The 20,507-nt window shown below is 41.1% G+C and overlaps 1 protein-coding gene across 2 annotated transcripts in view; it reads right to left on the bottom strand.

Annotated features, from left to right (window-relative positions):
- The window catches only part of LOC108261618 (NLR family CARD domain-containing protein 3-like), a 56,424-nt gene extending 36,880 nt beyond the window's left edge, over nt 1-19,544 (bottom strand). Inside the window, exons 1-11 of one of the 2 annotated variants that reach the window (XM_053679244.1) lie at nt 19,456-19,544; nt 18,984-19,104; nt 15,325-15,517; nt 14,357-14,466; nt 10,790-10,963; nt 5,726-5,809; nt 5,445-5,566; nt 4,870-4,986; nt 4,405-4,459; nt 3,967-4,171; nt 1,918-3,682 (exon numbers count right to left, since the gene is read on the bottom strand). In XM_053679244.1, the coding sequence (XP_053535219.1) occupies nt 1,918-3,682; nt 3,967-4,171; nt 4,405-4,459; nt 4,870-4,986; nt 5,445-5,497 (2,195 nt within the window). In that variant the 5' untranslated portion in view covers nt 5,498-5,566; nt 5,726-5,809; nt 10,790-10,963; ... (2 more) ...; nt 18,984-19,104; nt 19,456-19,544. The remainder of the gene's footprint in view (nt 1-1,917; nt 3,683-3,966; nt 4,172-4,404; nt 4,460-4,869; nt 4,987-5,444; nt 5,567-5,725; nt 5,810-10,789; nt 10,964-14,356; nt 14,467-15,324; nt 15,518-18,983; nt 19,105-19,455) is intronic. The other variant, XM_053679243.1, reaches the window with a different exon arrangement.
- Between the last annotated feature and the right edge of the window lie 963 nt (nt 19,545-20,507).

Raw genomic sequence — 20,507 nt, 5'->3', positions numbered from 1 at the left:
AGTGTACCAGGCTGGGACTAAAGCCAGAAGGTCATTAAGGTATAAGGGGGAAATTTGGGACAGGGTAAAAATTATGGAAGTATAATAGTGCCAAATGTCCTGGCATGTTGAATTACATAACCTGAATAAAAACTTACCGCAATAACAATACTTGAATTTTTCTGCCCAGCAATTTGACACAAATCGGATAAAAAACACCGCAATATCAATGCTTGAATTAGTTTCCTCTGCAATTCATCCTCACAAATTCAGGCTGCAAAAATCCGGGTCTGCAAATTCGGGTCTTCACATCCGGGTCTCACAGAAAGAGCAGTGGAATGCTGATAGTATCATTACACTTTGCTCAGAACCGGCTCAACGCGTTGGTGGTTATGGTGTGGATTGTACTTCCATACCGATAGTGAAACAGAAGATGAAGATTCACTATCGGCATTCTATAAAATATTACACTATCGGCATTCCATAAGATATTACACTATCGGCATTCCATAAGATATTACACTATCGGCAATTCCATAAGATATTACACTATCGGCAATTCCATAAGATATTACACTATCGGCATTCCATAAGATATTACACTATCGGCATTCCATAAGATATTACACTATCGGCAATTCCATAAGATATTACACTATCGGCAATTCCATAAGATATTACACTATCGGCAATTCCATAAGATACTACACTATCGGCAATCCATAAGATATTACACTATCGGCAATCCACTGCTCTTCCTGTGAGATCCGGATGTGAAGACCTGAATTTGAAGACCCGAATTTGAAGGCCTGAATTTTTGCAGCTTGAATTTGTGAGGATGAATTGCAGAGGAAACTAATTCAAGATATTGCAGTGTTTTTTTCCGATTTGTGTCAAATTGCTGGGCAGAAAAATTCAAGTATTGTTATTGTGATAAGTTTTTATTCAGGTTATGTAATTCAACATGCCAGGACATTTGGCACTATTATACTTCCATAAAAAATCCTGTCCTGATGAAACCTTTCAGAAAATTCAACGCAAGGCGCATACGCTGCAAAAAATGACCGTGTCCCAATAAAACCTTTAAGAAAATCCAACTGACAACGCATGCACCACAAATCTAAGGTATCATAAAGATTTGAATAATTCATTAAGGCGATGGAGATTGGTTTGTCTTTAGAAAGAAGAGGTTAATGCCCCGCCTAGAGATAATTTTACTGCTTCAGAAAAGTATATAAAGACATGTGTGTGTGTGTATAATTCAGACTTTCTGCAGACTGTCTCACTTTGTTGTTTCAATAAAGTTTGATGACCTTTGGCATCTACAAACCCTCTGTCTCTGAAGTGTTTAACTTAGGTTGGAAAGATTGTTTTCCACGACACTCTCACGTGTCCCTCAGTGCAGATTGGGCGGTGTGATACGCTGATACACATCATAGGACCAGAAAATAGAATAATCAATCATGTCTATTGATCGATATTTTCCTATATCCTCTATATCACCAATGTCACATGCTGTATTCATATTGTTCCCATGGTGACAGTGTTCTGTTTTTCTTCTTCTCGTTGGTTAAGTTCTGTTCAATGTCACTTTCAAATAAAAGGAGAAAAGAAAAAGTGCCTTTCACTGGTGTTTAGATCACAAAATGATCAGAAAGTAGTGATGAATACATGCAGTTATTCTGTAGAGATCATTTCTTCATCAGTTTTAGAGAAAAGGTAATAAATGGTGATAGGAGGTTTTGTCCACATGGCCCCACCCTCAGTGCAGACGTAACGCGTTGGTGTAAAAAGTGAAACTCTTCTGTAACAGTACCAGAGGTTTGTTTAAAGATGATTAGAGTAATTATTAACCAGCATTAACCCAAACAGTGCAGTTCAGTGTTACATTAAAATAATAAACCATGCAGTAATACATTTATAAATAAAAATACTCACTCAGCTCTTCTGGAGGCTTTGACCACTGGCAGCAGCTTCAGAAGACTTTCCTCTGATTGGTCATATTTCCTCAAATCAAACACATCCAGCTCCTGATCTGAGTTCAGTAACACAAACACCAGAGCTGACCACTGAGCAGGAGAGAGTCTGGTTCTACTGAGACGACTGTGACCTCCTCTGTTCAGGTAAGTCTGTACTTCCTGCACTAGAGAATGATCATTCAGTTCATTCAGACAGTGGAACAGATTGATGGATTTCTCTGGAGATGGATTCTCCCTGATCTTCTCCTTGATGTATTCGACTGTTTCCTGTTTGCTGTGAGAGCTGCATCCTGTCTGTGGCATTAAGCCTCGTAAGAGAGTCTGATTGGACTCCAGTGAGAGACCCAGAAGGAAGCGGAGGAACAGGTCCAGGTGTCCGTTCTCACTCTGTAAGGCCTTGTCCACTGCAGTCCTGAGGAGATCAGACATGTCTGACTTGGTGAGAAGATCAGACAGATCAGTGGTTTGTTGTTCTGTTACATTTCTGCTGATGAAGGAGAGAAATGTGTATAAAGCAGCCAGAAACTCCTGAACACTCAGATGTACAAAGCTGAACACCTTCCCCAGGTGAAGCCCAAACTCCTCTCTGAAGATTTGGGTACACACTCCTGAGTACACCGACACTTCTCTCACATCAATGCCACACTCTCTCAGGTCTTCCTCATAGAAGATCAGGTTTCCTTTCTCCAGCTGTTGGAAAGCCAGTTTTCCCAGTGCCAGGATACTCTCTCTGGTCTGCTGAGGATCAGGGTCACATTTCTGATGGTACTTTTGGTCCTTGTGTTTGATCTGAAAGATCAAGAAGTGTGTGAACATTTGAGTCAGAGTCTTGGGGATCTGTCCACTCTCTGCTTCACCCAACATTCTCTCTAGAACAGTGGCTGAGATCCAGCAGAAGACTGGGATGTGACACATGATGTAGAGGCTTCTTGAAGACTTCATGTGTGAGATGATTTTATTGGTCAGGCTCTGATCACTGATCCTCTTCCTGAAGTACTCCTCTTTCTGAGGATCACTGAACCCTCGTACCTCTGTTACCTGGTCTACACACTCAGGAGGGATCTGATTGGCTGCTCCTGGTCGAGAGGTTATCCAGAGGAGAGCAGAGGGAAACAGATTCCCCTTGATGAGGTTCGTCAGCAGCACATCCACTGAGGCTGACTCTGTCACATCACACAATCTCTCATTCTTCTGGAAATTTAGAGGAAGTCGACACTCATCCAGACCATCAAAGATCAACACCACTTTGTAGGAGTCTATTAATTGTAGTTTTCTCATTTCAGGGAAAAAGTGATGAAGAAGATCCATCAGACTGAGATGTTTCTGCTTCATCAGATTCAGCTCTCTAAAGGGAAGTGGAAACATGAAGGTGACGTCCTGATTTGCTTTTCCTTCAGCCCAGTCCAGAATGAACTTCTGCACAGAAACTGTTTTTCCAATTCCAGCAACTCCTTTAGTCAGAACACTTCTGATGGACTTGTCTTTAAAGAGATCATTACATTTGATGGGTGTCTCCTGTGTTGCTGGTCTCCTGGACGCTGTTTCAATCTGTCTCACCTCATGTTCATTATTGACGTCTCCACTCCAACCCTCTGTGATGTAGAGCTCTGTGTAGATCTCATTCAGAAGTGCTGAACTTCCATGCTGTGAGATTCCTTCATTAATTCTTTTAAACTTCTCTCTCAGGCTGGATTTCAGCTTTGTCTGATACACAGAGGTGAGTTCTAATAAACAAAGTAATAACATATTTTAATGTAAAATCACTGAACACAGGATTAAATGTAAAATTCAAATGCTGCTGTTCATTCCTGATTCATGTAGTAAATATTCCTGAAGGAACAGGACCATTGTACAGAGTCACCACAAGCTGGACCACGAACAGAACAGAAAAGCAGCAGATGTACATGATACTAAACTCAAACTTCAAACTAAAAGTGTTCCTATCTAAAACTATTTCCTCTCTCTGAAGTGAACCTGATGGGATAAAGCCATGACTCAGAGCTCTTACTGTTGTGCAGTGTGTTAGCGAGATCTGTGTGGTTCATGTTCTTCAGGACGTGCAGTGTGATCTTCAGCGCTCCGTCTCTGACACTGTGCAGATCCTCCTCATCCTGCACCTCCCTCTCAGTGCATGCTGGGTAATCTGGACTCAGGAGCTTCCTAAACCTCTTCAGCTCATTCTTTATCAGAGTGATGACTTTGTGTTCCAGCTCCTGGTTAGAAACACACAGGAACACATCTAAATATTATAATGTTACACACTGAGAGATGCTTTTATTTTATGAAAAGAAGAAAAGTCTCTTTCTATTCCCACAGTTACAGCTAAAATTCTGCCTAATTCCCATAATGCTGCTGCACATTATTAAATCTGTAAATTGTCATGATCTTAACTAAAAAACCTGCAACCTGCTCACACACAAGTTACACACATTAAAAAGACACACACCTTGAATATGGAGTCCAACTGATTTCTGCTGAGGTTTGATTTCTTCTGTTGTGGTCTGTGAAGAAATAAATCACATGATGTAATATAGACTATATGTATTCATAGCTGCACAACACACACTAATACATACAGAGACAGATATTTAACACTATCCTTTTAACACAATACACTGATTTCAGGATTTCTCACTGACACTAACATGTTTATGAATAAAATAGTGATCTAGTCATTAATGTCCCAGGTGTAAATGTTGTTGTGTAGCACCACAGACCCTCCAGCTCAGGGACTGCAGACTGAACTGAACTCTTAAAGCAGTTTTCCTCACTGCCAGTCCGAGAGCTTCAGCACTGCACAGTTTAGTGTTTTACTGCTTCAACACCTGATAAAGATCATGAAGGGCTTCAGAATGAGACCAGTGAGTTTGATCAGGTGGAACACTGCTGTAAAACACCTCACTGTACTGACCTCACATCAGGAGAACTGGCTCCGTCTCTGAAGTGAAGTGGCTGCTCCATTGACCAGTTACTCTTCATGGACACACAGCTGGGTTTTGGTGAGTCTGATCTCTTTCCCTCCATCATTCTAGAATGAAACAGAAATATCAGCAATAATTAATACTCTGCTGTCTCAGCACTGTTACACAATGTGTTCATCATTAAACACCAATAATTCCATCTTTTTAATTCAGCTCCAGTCTGCACACTTATTCAAACAGGAGACACGCCCCATACCTCAGGAATTACACTGATGTCAGGAGTCCCAATCATAGATAACTGACTCAGCTGGGTCTTAAAGCCTGTAGAGTTCACTGACTCAAAGCTACACTGCTCTTCTCCTCCACATTACACAGTCCTTTTTAGTCTTCTCTCAGTGAATGATTTCTCTAAACTGTTCTTAGATCAGATCAGTGATATATTCACTGCTATTAAACACCTTAAACCAAAGTCTAGTTCCTCTGTTAACTAGTGAGTGTTTAGAGATACAGATCTGTTCCATGAGACGGTGTGTGTTTATTGCTGGTGAATGGAAAAGTAACTCACCTCTCGTCTCTCTTTAAGTCCTGTTCTCCAGACACACTCATGTTGGAGGTCATGTCTCCTTCTCCAGATTACAGCAGGACACACGTTTACTTCACTCCAACATCGGTGTGTTAAATCAACCCCTGTATCAGCACAGAGTTCACTTACAGGAAATAGTCTCTGTATCAAGTCATAAAACAACCTGTGTACATTCAAACTTCAGTACAAACCCACAAAACTCTTCTGCATCTAGTGTACATTCAGTGTGTTTATATATTATAGCTTTAGATGTAGATACTCACTGTGTTTTTACTCCTGAAATGCTGTATTTTCCCCTCCACACAAAATGGAGACTGACTTTCACTTTCACTTCCTAACCGTTTATTCTGCAGAGGGGGAGGGGCAGTGAGGTAGCGTAATAAACACACACACACACACTGATATCTTTTGTTTTCAGACAGCTTTCTGATCCATCGAGCAAAGGCCTGTAAATACTGAAAGTAAAAGCCTGAAAACGCTGCAAATACGGAGAACAGAATTAAAAGTCTGGTAAAATCTACATCACACACATTATCATTTCATTACCTTCATTTATTATCTCGTGACTTCATTCAGCTGAGCACGAACAACTGTCAGAGCTCTATACAAATATATAAACTAAAATAAAATAACAGGAGCTAGAAACACTCAGCAGATCATTAGATAAAGAAGCAGAACTCATACGCTGAGTAAGTTTACTTAAATATCTGCAGAAATGTATTTTTCTGGTTTTCCCTTAATGAGAGCGAGTATCCTGATATTAGTGAGGATTGGTGTGTAAGTAGTTTTTGTGTGAATAATGAATGTTACTCAGAATAAAAGTGATGATGGAGAGTAAGTTAAACACATTGGTCAGACGAGTAACTAACCCAGTGTTTCCCAATCGAGGTTCTGTCTGATGAGAGCAGGGGTGCGTGTAAAAATCCTTCAAACATTTTCTAAAATGATCAAATGTGTAGAAAACATTTAATATAGATGAGAAATATCTGATGTCTGAAATAATAACACAGACACAGAAATAATAAGACAGATACACACACACACACAACAATAATAATAATAATAAACTAGACCAGTACATTTCCTGAAGAAAATGTGTGCTGCTTGACATGGCAAAATTCAGATCAGGCGCCAATACTTTCGATAGCCGAAAGCGTAGCGTGCCAATACTTTTGACAGCCAGAAGAGTGGGGTGCCAATAATTTTGACAGCTGACGGCGTAGGGTGCCAATTCGTTTGAGAGCTGGAGTCACAGGGTGCCAATACTTCTGAGAGCTGGCCGTGTAGGGCGGAAATACTATGGAGAGCCAGCCATGCGGGGTGCCAGTACTTTTGAGAGTCGGCCAGATTGGGCGCCAATACTTTTGAGAGCCGGGCGTGTATGGAGGCAATTCTTTTAGAGCTGGTGGTGTAGAGCGCCAATTCTTTCGCAACTCAATGCAAGTCTATGGGAAATTTTCCGACTTTGCGCTTCCGTACCGGGAATGCCGACATTCCAATCACTTCCGTAATACACAGCACACCTCTGCTCAATAAGACGATCGATTTGACACCTCAACCGTCGATCTCTGACAAACGGTGTGGGACTAGTTTCACACCGAAAAAAAAAGTGGAAGAAGAGGAATAATTATAATTATAATAAGTTTGCCAAATAACAATAATAGTGCTTTTCAAGCACCATTAATTATAATAATAACTAGATTATTATACACTTCCTGATACATTTCCTGAAGAAAATGTGGATGGTGCTCGCCATGGCAAAACAGGAATGGGGCGAAAATACTTTCGAGAGCCGGACAGATATGGCACCAGCACTGTTAGAGCCGGCCGTGTAGTGCGCCATTATTCAATTCAATTTTATTTGCATAGCGCTTTTTACAATAGACATTGTCTCAAAGCAGCTTTACAGAAATATCAACACGGTGTACAGATATTAAAGGTGTGAATTTATCCCAACTGAGCAAGCCACTGAGTGGCGACGGTGGCAAGGAAAAACTCCCTAAGATGTTTTAAGAGGAAGAAACCTTGAGAGGAACCGACTCAGAAGGGAACACATCCTCATCTGGGTAACAACAGATATTGTGAAAAAGTTCATTATGGATTCATATGAAGTCTGTATGTCCTTAAGAGCAGCCGTAGTCCCAGCAGTCTGGAATTAAAGAAGATTTGAGCTCCATCCAGAGGCAGAAAGGATCTGGATCTCTAGTATCTCCATAAATTCGTGTGGGGCTCGGCGAAAGGAGAGAGGGAGAAAAAAGATCATTATGACTGCGAAGTAGTAGAACAGAATCTAGTCAGGGTAGGCTTGAGTAAACAAATACGTTTTAAGCTTAGACTTAAACACTGAGACTGTGTCTGAGTCCCGAACACTAATAGGAAGACTGTTCCATAACTGTGGGGCTCTATAAGAGAAAGCTCTTCCCCCTGCTGTAGCCTTCACTATTCGAGGTACCGTCAGATAGCCTGCATCTTTTGACCTAAGTAGGCGTGGCGGATCATATAAAACCAAAAGGTCGCTTAGATATTGTGGCGCGAGAGCGTTCAGTGCTTTATAGGTTAATAAAAGTATTTTATAATTAATGCGAGATTCCACTGGGAGCCAATGCAGTGTTGATAATATCGGTGTGATATGGTCGTATCTTCTAGTTCTAGTTAGGACTCTAGCAGCTGCATTCTGGACTAACTGGAGCTTATTTATATTCCTACTGGAACATCCAGACAGTAAGGCATTACAGTAATCTAATCTAGAGGTGACGAATGCATGAACTAGTATTTCCGCATCATGTAGTGACAATATGTTTCTTATTTTAGAAATATTTCTGAGATGAAAGAATGATATCCTAGTAATATTATCTACATGAGCATCAAATGATAGGCTGCAGTCAATAATCACATCCAGATGAGGATGGGTTCCCTTCTGAGTCGGGTTCCTCTCAAGGTTTCTTCCTCTTAAAACATCTTAGGGAGTTTTTCCTTGCCACCGTCGCCACTCAGTGGCTTGCTCAGTTGGGATAAATTCACACCTTTAATATCTGTACACCGTGTTGATATTTCTGTAAAGCTGCTTTGAGACAATGACTGCGTTTACATGGACAACAATAATCCACTCAATCTAATTAAGACCATAATTTGATTAAGAAACTACCATGTAAACAGCAACCTTAATCTAATTATGGTCATAATCTAATTAAGATCTAATCGAATTAAGACAGGTGGATTACTCCTGTTTTAATCGTATTATGGACGTGTATTACACACATGTAAACACCTTAATCATATTATGAAAGTCGTGTGAGTTTTCACCGCATTTTGCGACAGGACACGATCACACACGGCAGTTTTACGCTTTACGGCGAACAAGAGCGTTCGGCTGTGTCCCAAACTGCATATTTGCCTACTATAGGCCGGTAGTGGGAAAAATACATGCATCATGAATTGAATGTCTCTGTACATTGCTGCATTCATCTTTCCCTCGATCCTGACTAGTCTCCCACTTCCTGCCGCTGAAAAACATCCTCACAGCATGATGCTCCCACCACCATGCTTCACTGTAGGGATGGTATTGGCCAGGTGATGACTGGTGCCTGGTTTCCTCCAGACATGACGCTTGCCATTCAGGCCAAAGAGTTCAATCTTTGTTTCTCATGGTCTGAGAGTCCTTCAGGTGCCTTTTGGCAAACTCCAGGCGGCCTGTCACGTGCCTTTTACTGAGGAGTGGCTTCTGTCTGGCCACTCTACCATACAGGCCTGATTGGTGGAGTGCTGCAGAGATGGTTGTTCTTCTGGAAGGTTCTCCTCTCTCCACAGAGACACGCTGGAGCTCTGTCAGAGTGACTGTCGGGTTTCTGGTCACCTCCCTGACTAAGGCCCGTCTCCCCCGACCGCTCAGTTTGGCCGGGCGGCCAGCTCTAGGAAGAGTCCTGCTGGTTCCAGACTTCCTCCATTTCCGGATGATGGAGGCCACTGTGCTCATTGGGACCTTCAATGCTACAGAAATGTTTCTGTACCCTTCCCCAGATCTGTGCCTCCATACAATCCTGTCTCGGAGGTCTACAGTCAGTTCCTTGGACTTCATGGCTTGGTTTGTGCTCTGACATGCAGTGTTAACTGTGGGACCTTATATAGACAGGTGTGTGCCTTTCCAAATCATGTCCAATCCACTGAATTTACCACAGGTGGACTCCAATCACGTTGTAGAAACATCTGAAGGATGATCAGTGGAAACAGGACACACCCGAGCTCAATTTTGAGTGTCATGGCAAAGGGTGTGAATACTTATGTACATGTGCTTTTTTTGTTTTTTATTTTTAAATAAATTTGAAAAGATTTCAAACAAACTTCTTTCACGTTGTCATTATGGGGTATTGTTTGTAGGAAAATAATGAATTTAATCCATTTGGAATAAAACTGTAACATAACAAAATGTGGAAAAAGTGAAGCGCTGTGAATACTTTCTGGATGCACTGTACATCACTACAATTACAATCACCACAGATGGAAACTGGATGTGTGTTTGTGAGTATGAGTGTGTGTGTGTGTGTGTGTGTGTGTGTGTGTGTGTGTGTGTGTGTGTGTGTGTGAGTGTACCTCAGTGTCTCCAGTGCACAGTGTGTGTGTGTGTGTGTGTACCTCAGTATCTCCAGTGTACAGTGTGTGTATGTGTGTGTGTGTGTGTGTACCTCAGTATCTCCAGTGTACAGTGTATGTGTGTGTGTGTGTGTGTGTACCTCAGTATCTCCAGTGTACAGTGTGTGTGTGTACCTCAGTATCTCCAGTGTACAGTGTGTGTATGTGTGTGTGTGTGTGTGTGTACCTCAGTATCTCCAGTGTACAGTGTGTGTATGTGTGTGTGTGTGTACCTCAGTATCTCCAGTGTACAGTGTATGTGTGTGTGTGTGTGTGTGTACCTCAGTATCTCCAGTGTACAGTGTGTGTGTGTGTGTGTGTGTACCTCAGTATCTCCAGTGTACAGTGTGTGTATGTGTGTGTGTGTGTGTGTGTGTGTGTACCTCAGTATCTCCAGTGTACAGTGTGTGTGTGTGTGTGTGTGTGTGTGTGTACCTCAGTATCTCCAGTGTACAGTGTATGTGTGTGTGTGTGAGTGTGTGTGTGTACCTCAGTATCTCCAGTGTACAGTGTGTGTGTGTGTGTGTGTGTGTACCTCAGTATCTCCAGTGTACAGTGTATGTGTGTGTGTGAGTGTGTGTGTGTGTACCTCAGTATCTCCAGTGTACAGTGTATGTGTGAGTGTGTGTGTGTGTACCTCAGTATCTCCAGTGTACAGTGTGTGCGTGTGTGTGTGTGTGTGCGTGTGTGCGTGTGTGTACCTCAGTATCTCCAGTGTACAGTGTGGATTCTCCAGTCCAGCAGAGAGCAGCTTCACTCCTGAATCCTGCAGGTTATTGACACTCAGGTTCAGTTCTCTCAGTCTGGAGGAGTTTGATCTGAGAACTGAGGACAGAACTCTACAGCTTTCCTCTGTCAGTTTACACCCCCACAGCCTGGAAGAGAAATGATGAAATATCAGAACACTGATCTCACACACACACACACACACACACACACACACACACACACACACACACACACACACACACACAGCCATAATACAGCTAAAGTTTCCCATGTAACAGAAATGTGAGTGTGTTTCTCTCACACACAGAAATCAGAGTACAGGACACCACATCAGCATTATTATTATTATTATTATTATTATTATGAATAATAATAACATCATCAGTTACAATGATCCTTAAAGGACTGAAAACATTTTTGTTTGAACAAATGCTTCCTTATAATTGAAACATGAAGCCATTTGAAAAGACCCATGACACTTTGGAATGTTGAGACCATGCGCGATCAAAACGTCAATGAGCCTTGGAGTCACTCTTAAGCCTTGTCTCATTCTCCATCGCGGTTACGGCTGGTAAAGAAGGTTGGCACATTGAAACGATCAAAACATAAACCATCAGAACATAAATGAACCAAGGAAATGCACTTAAGTCTTGTCTCATGCTCCCTTCCTCTGATGGCCAAGAGAACATGGCACTGGACTTGGAATGCACTGGGGTCTCCCCTACGCAACTTGAAGCCTGCTCAAGGCATGTCAGCGGTCTGTGTCAACTAACTCGTGTGCACTATCTTGCCGACTGCAGAGAGAAAAGGGCACTGGACTTGAACTACACTGGGGTTTCACCTGTGCAACTTGAAGCCTGTTATGAAACTGTGTCGTAATGCAGAGAGAACTCTATTCAGATGAGCAGGAAAACACCTTGGCATTCATCAAACACGCTTGTGTTTTATCCTAGGAAAATGCTTTGACGTAAAGTAAGTCGTCCGAATGTGTTCATGTAAACTAGTAAAGGCTCTAATTACTTGACTGAAGTAAATGTACTGAAGAGGACGTCCACGTGCGGAAACCTGAGAATATAAACGAGACTGCAAAGTTGTTGTTGAAGAAGGGTCGAACACGGACAGACACGTCCGTTGGCTCCAGTAGAATAGCCTAGTGTTTCCTTAAATCACTTTGAGGCGTCAGACTCTAAATCCAACGGGGCTTTCTTGCACAGTTATGAACCCTGCTTGCAGCTTTGTCAGCTGTAGGTGTCAAGTCACTGGTGCTCAATCTCCTGCTGTTTATTTAAACATAACATCCTCAGTTACAATGATCCTTAAAGGACTGAAAACATTTTTGTTTGAACAAACGCTTCATTATAATTGAAACATGAAGCCATTTTTTAATAAAATTATTAAAAGGTCTCCTATTTAAAAATAAACAAAATAAATAAAATAAATAAGAAATCTCCCATTTGAACAAAAGATGAGATAAGATAATACTTTATTAATCCCAACGTGGAGAAATGAGGGAATTAGGAGGAAAAAGGAGCAGGACCTGCTGTGGCTTTGTTTGGAAATATTTTTGTTGGTGAAATAGAACAGAAACAGTCAATATTGAGTGTAAAATGTACGTCAGGTAATATTATCTTATTGTTTACATGTTAGCATAGCATGTTAAATTAACTACTAAATAAAAATAACATCAGCTGTATGAGCTTTTAAATAACGTCCTATTATTATTATTATTAACATTTACTGTAGCTGCACAGCCAGACTGCTCCTGTACCTTTAACACTCACTCACTCACTCACTCACTCACTCACTCACTCACCCATGTATTGTGGGGACACCACTTTCCTGAGGTCCTACAGATGTGAAAAAAATCAGGCATGTATAATTTAAGCCTGAGAACACACATCATCTCAAATTCTGGATTTAAATCACAAAATTTCTGTGCTTGGTTTTTTCACACCTAATGTGGACATAACAAGAACTCATCATTAACGGGGACCTAATTTGCATACACAGAAAATTAGCTGGTTTTCATGTTGTAGTGGGACATCACTAGATAGTTAATCTGCATACACACAGATCAGGTAGTTTATATAACAACAATGGGACATGGTTTTAAAAAACCATTTTAAAAAGTTGTCAATTTAACTCTATAATTATTTATACAAAATTACAAACTAAGTATGTCTAATTTAGAGGGCTGTCTGTAAAGCAGATATGATGTGTATTTTCTCTATTTGAAGGTTTGAGCTTCTCATGAAATTATATTGAACAGTTGTTCTTAATTGTTTATACGAAGGACTCTTAGCCTTATTTGTGAAATATGCAATCAGTGAAAGTTTGGTTTCAAAAAGCTCTCTTACACAAATTTCAATATCTGCACGTAATAGATAGCAGACTACATTTTTTTTGGAGCTTTCTATTTCCAACAGAGGAACCCTTTGAGAAACCTAGGAACCTGTTAAGGAAGGTGGTACCAGTGCTATTATTAGTTTTGAGGCTATAATTCTAAGAAGCTTTTCATTTCCTGCTCCAAAGTATACAATTTTTTTTGTGGAATAGAAAGTAGAGGTGCTAGCTGTACTGAACCTCACTTACTTATCACAGGCATGCATCACAAATTAACACTATCCCCAGTCATTTTGGCAAGTCAAAATGACAAAGAAACTCATCCTTTTGATATTTTAGCTGTATGAAGGATTTGTTTATTGGTCTGGATCTCTAATCAAGTGAAAAATTGTCAGTAAGATGAAAAAACCCTGTCTATTCAACATTATAAAGACAACTTGAGTCTTGAGCTTCTTTACTGTAAAAGACAACAAATATTTGCCCATTAAAGTGCACAACTACTAAGCTCACATGTGCCATGAATGAACTTGGACTCATTTAAGTTTGACATAACACTTCTGCTTACTACATATAGCCAGCTCAAAGTTAAACATATTGAGAAAAATAAAGATACTAGCCAAACACAGACACACAACCAAACACAATTTTTTTCTTTATTCTATATCCACTTAACTGACTAAGCTAAAAAGTGACAGTAACAACTTAATAATATATGTTGAGGTAGCTAATTTTGATTCCAGGCAGTCTAAACATGTAAATGGGTAGCACACTGAAGCTTTTATTGCCCAATAGGCTTACTTATGAACTTGTCAGTCACCTGCATAAGGACCCACTGGAAGAAGGCGGCCCAAACCAATTTGATCTAATTCAATATAACGGTGTAGGTAAAGATTCTTATGGATATTTTAAATGCCTGATTTGTTCCTGATTAGTTTATTATGAAGTAAATGCTGAGTGGTTCATTACAAAGTAAAAGGCTAGAGGTGTAACGTAACTTATTATTAAAGCATTACTACAGATGTTATGATGTACAGTATCTGTAATATAGATGTAAAGTGTTACTATCAAAGTGTTATTTAATCTTTGTTTATATCTCTTTTGTAAGCTACAGTGCAGTTGTAGACGTAGAATTTGACACTTTGCCAGTCTCTATCTTTAAGATATAAAGACTCAGATCTAATGCAGTTTTCACAGACCAACTTCCCTGGGACACGACACGACATGATGAAGGTCTTCATATGTCTCTCCACTGCATGGACCTCATTTCCTTCCCGAGCCTTCCTCTTTTTCAGAGTAGATGTTTTACCTAAATGTAAGAATAAACATTAGTTACATAGCAAACACACACCCTTACACCCAACAGAAATTATTGTCTGGCAACTTACAGACTGGAACTTACATTTCACGTCTCACGAATGAAAACTCTGACTGCAGTTTGTGCATATGTACCAAATAGTAACTAAGAGTACTCGGTTTTCTTGGAGAAGATGCAGTAGGGACCCTACTGAGTCCCAGGGGATGCTTATGTTGGAAATTATGGAGAGGTGTGATTGAAAGGCAGGATTAAAAGTGACAGCAAACTACACAATTCTGATATTTATGATCCAGAAAAGGTGTAGACTGTGATGGCTGCTGTTTCTCCTGGCCATTGCTCTCAGCAGTGTCCCCCTCCATAATCTGCATATTTAAACAGGTTTAAGTGACCTATGGGGACACTGTTCTAAATTCACATATCTATTCAGCTATCACAAGACTCCCTCACACACCTGAATAAAACATGCTTTGTGGGGACTCCGTATAGTAACTATTAACAGACAAGATTATGTAACAGAAAGCAAACATGCTTTTCAATACGACAAAAACAATAATTATTTCACTATAGGAATTAAGTTTATGATTTCAGGGTTAGATATGGGATACTTTGGAAGACTTTGGGATAATACGGAGCATTCAGACACACACACGTTTTGTAGTTCATGCTTAAACGTGGCAGTAAAATACCTGAAGCAGATCAGATGAACAATAATGTCTAATTTTATTGTTAATGCACAAGCACAAAGTTAGTTGTGCAACAAAAATGAATTGCAACACTGCCGGATAAGACAATGTTTATCTTTTAATAATTTTTAAATTGTGAAAGCAGAGAGGGAGATACCCTGCATACCTTGCTACACCAAGGCCAGTCTCCTCCTCCGTAATTGCAGGTAATTTCATCACCTTCTTTAAAGTCTGTTAAAGCAAACAGACAAAGATATGGGCTTCCATCCACTTCAGTCTTCTGCATTCTGCCATTTGGGTGCTTGTGGTCATCATTAACCAGCCTACCAAAAGATCCGTCTTCTTTTGCAGCATCAATACTTAATCCACAACGAGAGAAAGAGAGAAGTATTCAGTGACCGAATATTCAACATCAAATTCTACAAATATGATAGCTCTGCACAGAATTTTTATTGTTAACGGTCAGATGTAAATGTTTAAGTGGACAAATACTTCACAACTGCAATTTTCAAGTACAATGAAAGTACACTTTGAAGAAAAACTGTGCAGACCGTCATTTTTTATGCAGGTTAATTCTATGGATCATTTAATTAGTGGTGCTTGTAAAGCACTTCTATTGTTCCCTTGCATACTTAATAATAATAATAATAATAATAATAATAATAATAATATTATTATATATTATTATTATTATTATTATTATTACTCCTCTCTGGCCGGCGCTCAAAAGTATTGGGACCCCGCACGGCCAGCTCTCAAAAGTACTGGCGCCCTCGACAGTCGGCTCTAAAATGTATTGGCGCACTACACGGCCGGCTCTAACAATGCTGGCGCCATATTTGTCCGGCTCTGGAAGTATTGGCGCCCTATGCTGTCGGCTCTGGAAAGTATTGGCACCCATCCCTGTTTCACCAACACAAGCACCACTCACATTTTCTTCAGGAAATGTACCGGTCTAGTTAGTATTCTGCTTCTTCCACTTTTTTTCGGCATGTAACTAGTCCCGCACCGTTTGTCGGAGATCGACGGGTGAGGTGTCGAATCGATCGGCTTATTGAGGAGATGTGTGCTATGACTTTTATAAGCGTTCGGAATGCTGGAATTCCCGCTACGGAAGCTCAAATTCTGAAAATTTCCCATAGACTTGCATTGAGTTCGAAAGTATTGGCCCTCTAAGGAGAAAGCTCTAAAAGTTTTGCCTCCGTACATGTTCGGCTCTAAACCGTATTGGCACCCTATCCTGCCGGCGCTCAAAAGTATTGGGACCCCGCACGGCCAGCTCTCAAAAGTATTGGCGCCCTTGACGGCTGGCTCTAAAAAGTATTGGCGCACTATACAGCCGGCTCTAACAATGCTGGCGCCCCATCTGTCTGGCTCGCGAAAGTATTGGCGCCCTTAGCGTCCGGCACTCGAAAGTATTGCTGTCCTACGCTGTCGGCTCTCGAAAGTATTGCCGCCCTTAGCGTCCGGCACTCGAAATTATTGACACCCTACACTTTCACCTCTCGAATATATTGGTGCCCTAGAGTCCGGCATTCGAAAGTATTTGCGCCCTATTTGTCCAGCTTTAAAAGTATTGGCACCCTATATGGCCAGTACAGTGCTAACACATGCTAGCAACATGCCAGCATGATGCTAAAACATGTAAGCGAGATGCTAAAACATGCTAGCACGATGCTAAAACATGCTAGCACGATGCTAAAACATGCTAGCACGATGCTAAAACATGCTAGCACGATGCTAAAACATGCTAGCATAATGCTAAAACATGCTAAAACATGCTAGCATGAATGCTAAAACATGCTAAAACACTGCTAGCATGATGCTAAAACATGCTAAAACACGCTAGCATGATGCTAAAACACGCGAGCATCATGCTAAAACACGCGAGCATCATGCTAAAACATGCAAGCATCATGCTAAACCCCTCTAGCACCCTATTCGTCCGACTCTCGAAAGTATTGGAGCCCTACGCTGTCGGCTTTCAAAAGTATTGGCGCCCGATCTGAATTTTGCCACACAAGCACCACTCACATTTTCTTCAGGAAATGTACCAGTCTAATTATTATTATAATAATTATTCTTCTTCTTCCACTTTTTTTTCGGCACGTAACTAGTCCCGCACCGTTTGTCGGAGATCTACGGGTGAGGTGCGAATCGATCGGCTTATTGAGCAGAGGTGTGCTATGACTTTTATAAGCGATCAGAATGCCGGAATTCCCGCTACGGAAGCTCAAAATCAGAAAATTTCCCAGAGACTTGCATTGAGTTTCGAACGTATTGGCCCTCTAAGGAGAAAGCTCTAAAAAATTTTCCTCCATACACATTTGGCTCTAAAATGTATTGGCACACGATCTGTTCGGCTCTCAGAAGTATTGGCACCCTGCACGGCCAGCTCTCAAAAGTACTGGCGCCCTTGACGGTCGGATCTAAAAAGTATTGGCGCACTACACGGCCGGCTCTAACAATGCTGGCGCCATATCTGTCCAGCTCTCGAAAGTATTGCCGCCCTACACCGTCAGCTCTCGAAAGTATTGGGGCCCGTCCCTGTTTCGCCACTGCAAGCACCACTCACATTTTCTTCAGGAAATGTACCAGTCTAGTTATAATTATTATTCTTCTTCTTCCACTTTTTTTCGGCATGTAACTAGTCTCGCACCGTATGTCGGAGATCGAGGAGAGGTGTGCTATGACTTTTGGAAGTGATTGGAATGTCGGCATTCCCAGTACGGAAGCTCAAAGTCAGAAAATTTCCCATAGACTTGCATTGAGTTGTGAAAGTATTGGCCCTCTAAACTGAAAGCTGTAAAAGTATTGCCTCCGTACACGTTCGGCTCTAAAATGTATTGGCACACGATCTGTTCAGCTCTCAGAAGTATTGGCACACGATCTGGCCGGCTCTCAAAAGTATTGGCACCCTGCACGGCCAGCTCTCAAAAGTACTGGCGACCTTGACGGTCGGCTCTAAAAAGTATTGGCGCACTACACGGCCGGCTCTAACAGTGCTGGTGCCATATCTGTCCGGCTCTCCAAAGTATTGGCACTCTACGGAGGCGGCTCTTGAATGTATTGGCGCCCTGTCCCGATTTCACCATGGCAAGCACCGCTCACATTTTCTTCAGGAAATGTACTGGTCTAGTTATAATTATTCTTCTTCCACCTTCGTGCCATTTTACCTCTAAAGAAAATGTTAATATATTGAGATTTTCAGTCCCTAGTGATGTTCTGAGTAAGAAAATAACCATATCCGTGCTTGCTAATAACTTTGCTGAGTGAGAACCTGTTCTACACACAGATCACAGCTCAGCTGCGGTGTTTAGAGACGCAGAATAAAAGGAGCGCGCTGTAGTTACAACATCGAAGCACATCACACCACCGCCCAGCGCTTTACAGATTCATAACAAACTAATAACTGGAACTAATGAGCTCGGCTCGGTCCAGACTACTGTCCACCCTGTCCTCGATTTCAGAGGCTTTAAACTCAATCCAGCGCTCAGATCGATAACTATTTAGGAAGCCTGACTCTGCTATTTATAACCGAACTATCCGTTACATGGTGAAGCTAGTTACAGAAGTCGGTATAACACTAAATATTCACATGACATGACAACTACCAAAGCCTATTTAATATATTAACTTCATTTTATTAACTTATTGTACTTACTAATGTGCTGGATTGGTTAAAGTGTGTGCTAACTCTGGCTAGTAAAGTCCGCTAGCATAACAATTACTTTAATATTGTGATTCAATTATAAATAAAGTCTTAAAGCAGGGAAATAAAATTACAAACTTATAAACTGCAAAAAAATTATAATAATAACTTACCTTTCGTTGTATTTGGTCTCGTTGCAGCAGTAGAATCACTCCTTAGGGCAATGGAAAGCAGCTGGTGCTATTAGTCTGTGACAGCCAGGGCAGATAGGAAATGTAGTTCTTTTCCTACTTCCTGTGTGGTGTTTATGAACTATTAGTGCAGTCAAAAAAACTACACTCCGCCATAACCCGACTAAAGGATTTCGTTTTACTGTTTGGAGATTTTTAAATAGTGTCATTTCGCTGTGCAGAAATTTAAAAACTGAAACTTTAATTACTATTAAGACTTATAATTATTTGGACAACATGATAACTATCTGTTCTAACTTATTAGTTTATCTTATGCTAACAATCTAACCTTCTAACAGTCTAATTAGGCTTTTAACTTACCAGTCACTTTTTGTACACTTACATTTTCTGTTAATTTTAACTTAATTAAATATCAATATTAATGCCTAGTTGAATAAAACTTTAAAAATATTACCTCTTTGTTTTAAATCTTTTTAATCCGCTAATAGGTAATAGAGCTAATGTGCATATGCAGATTAGCCACAGTCCTTTACTAAGTGGGCGGTACCATAATTTGCATAAATTAGACTTGCAGAGTGTGTGAAGTGGTTGGCCAAACCCCGCCCCCAAAAAATACCGGTTCCAGACTAAAGGGGGCGACATAGACCAAACCGATCACACACACAGTTTGTCCAGATCATGCGTTATATGCCAAAGATAAAAATTTGTGAGGCATCTGTTTACAGCCTCCTCAACACTTTTCAATGCATCACCCCTGTGAGGACGTGGATTTTTGTACCCTTAATGTTTTTGGTCCCCATGAGGTTGCTGTGTAAACATGATGATGTCCCCATGAAGTGATAATTACAAACTCTCTCTCTCTCTCTCTCTCTCTCTCTCTCTCTCTGTCTCTCTCTCTCTCTATCTCACACACACACACACACACACACACACACACTCTCACACATACACTCTCTCTCACACGCACACACCCTCTCTCTCACACACACTCTCTCTCTCACACACACATACTCTCTCTCTCTCTCTCTCACCCACACACTCTCTCTCACACACACATACTCTCTCACACACACTCTCTCACACACACACTCTCTCTCACACACACACACACCCTCTCTCTCACACACACCCCCTCTCACACGCACATACTCTCTCACTCTCTCACACACACACGCTCTCTCTCTCACATGCACACACCCTCTCTCTCACACACACATACTCTCTCACTCTCTCACACACACACACACACTCTCTCACACACACTCACACACACTCTTACACACACATACTCTCTCTCTCTCACACACACAGACACACTCTGTCTCACAGACACACTCTGTCTCTCACACAGACAGACTCTCTCTCGCACAGACACTCTCTCTCACACAGACTGACACACTCTCACACAGACACTCTCTCTCTCACACACACAGACACACTCTCACACAGACACACTATCTCTCTCTCCCACAGACACTCTCTCTGTCTCTCACACACAGACACACT

Source organism: Ictalurus punctatus, unplaced genomic scaffold (genome assembly GCF_001660625.3).
Source record: "Ictalurus punctatus breed USDA103 unplaced genomic scaffold, Coco_2.0 tig00004965, whole genome shotgun sequence".
Taxonomy (NCBI): Eukaryota; Metazoa; Chordata; class Actinopteri; order Siluriformes; family Ictaluridae; genus Ictalurus; species Ictalurus punctatus.
This window is presented reverse-complemented; position numbering and strand designations above follow the sequence as displayed.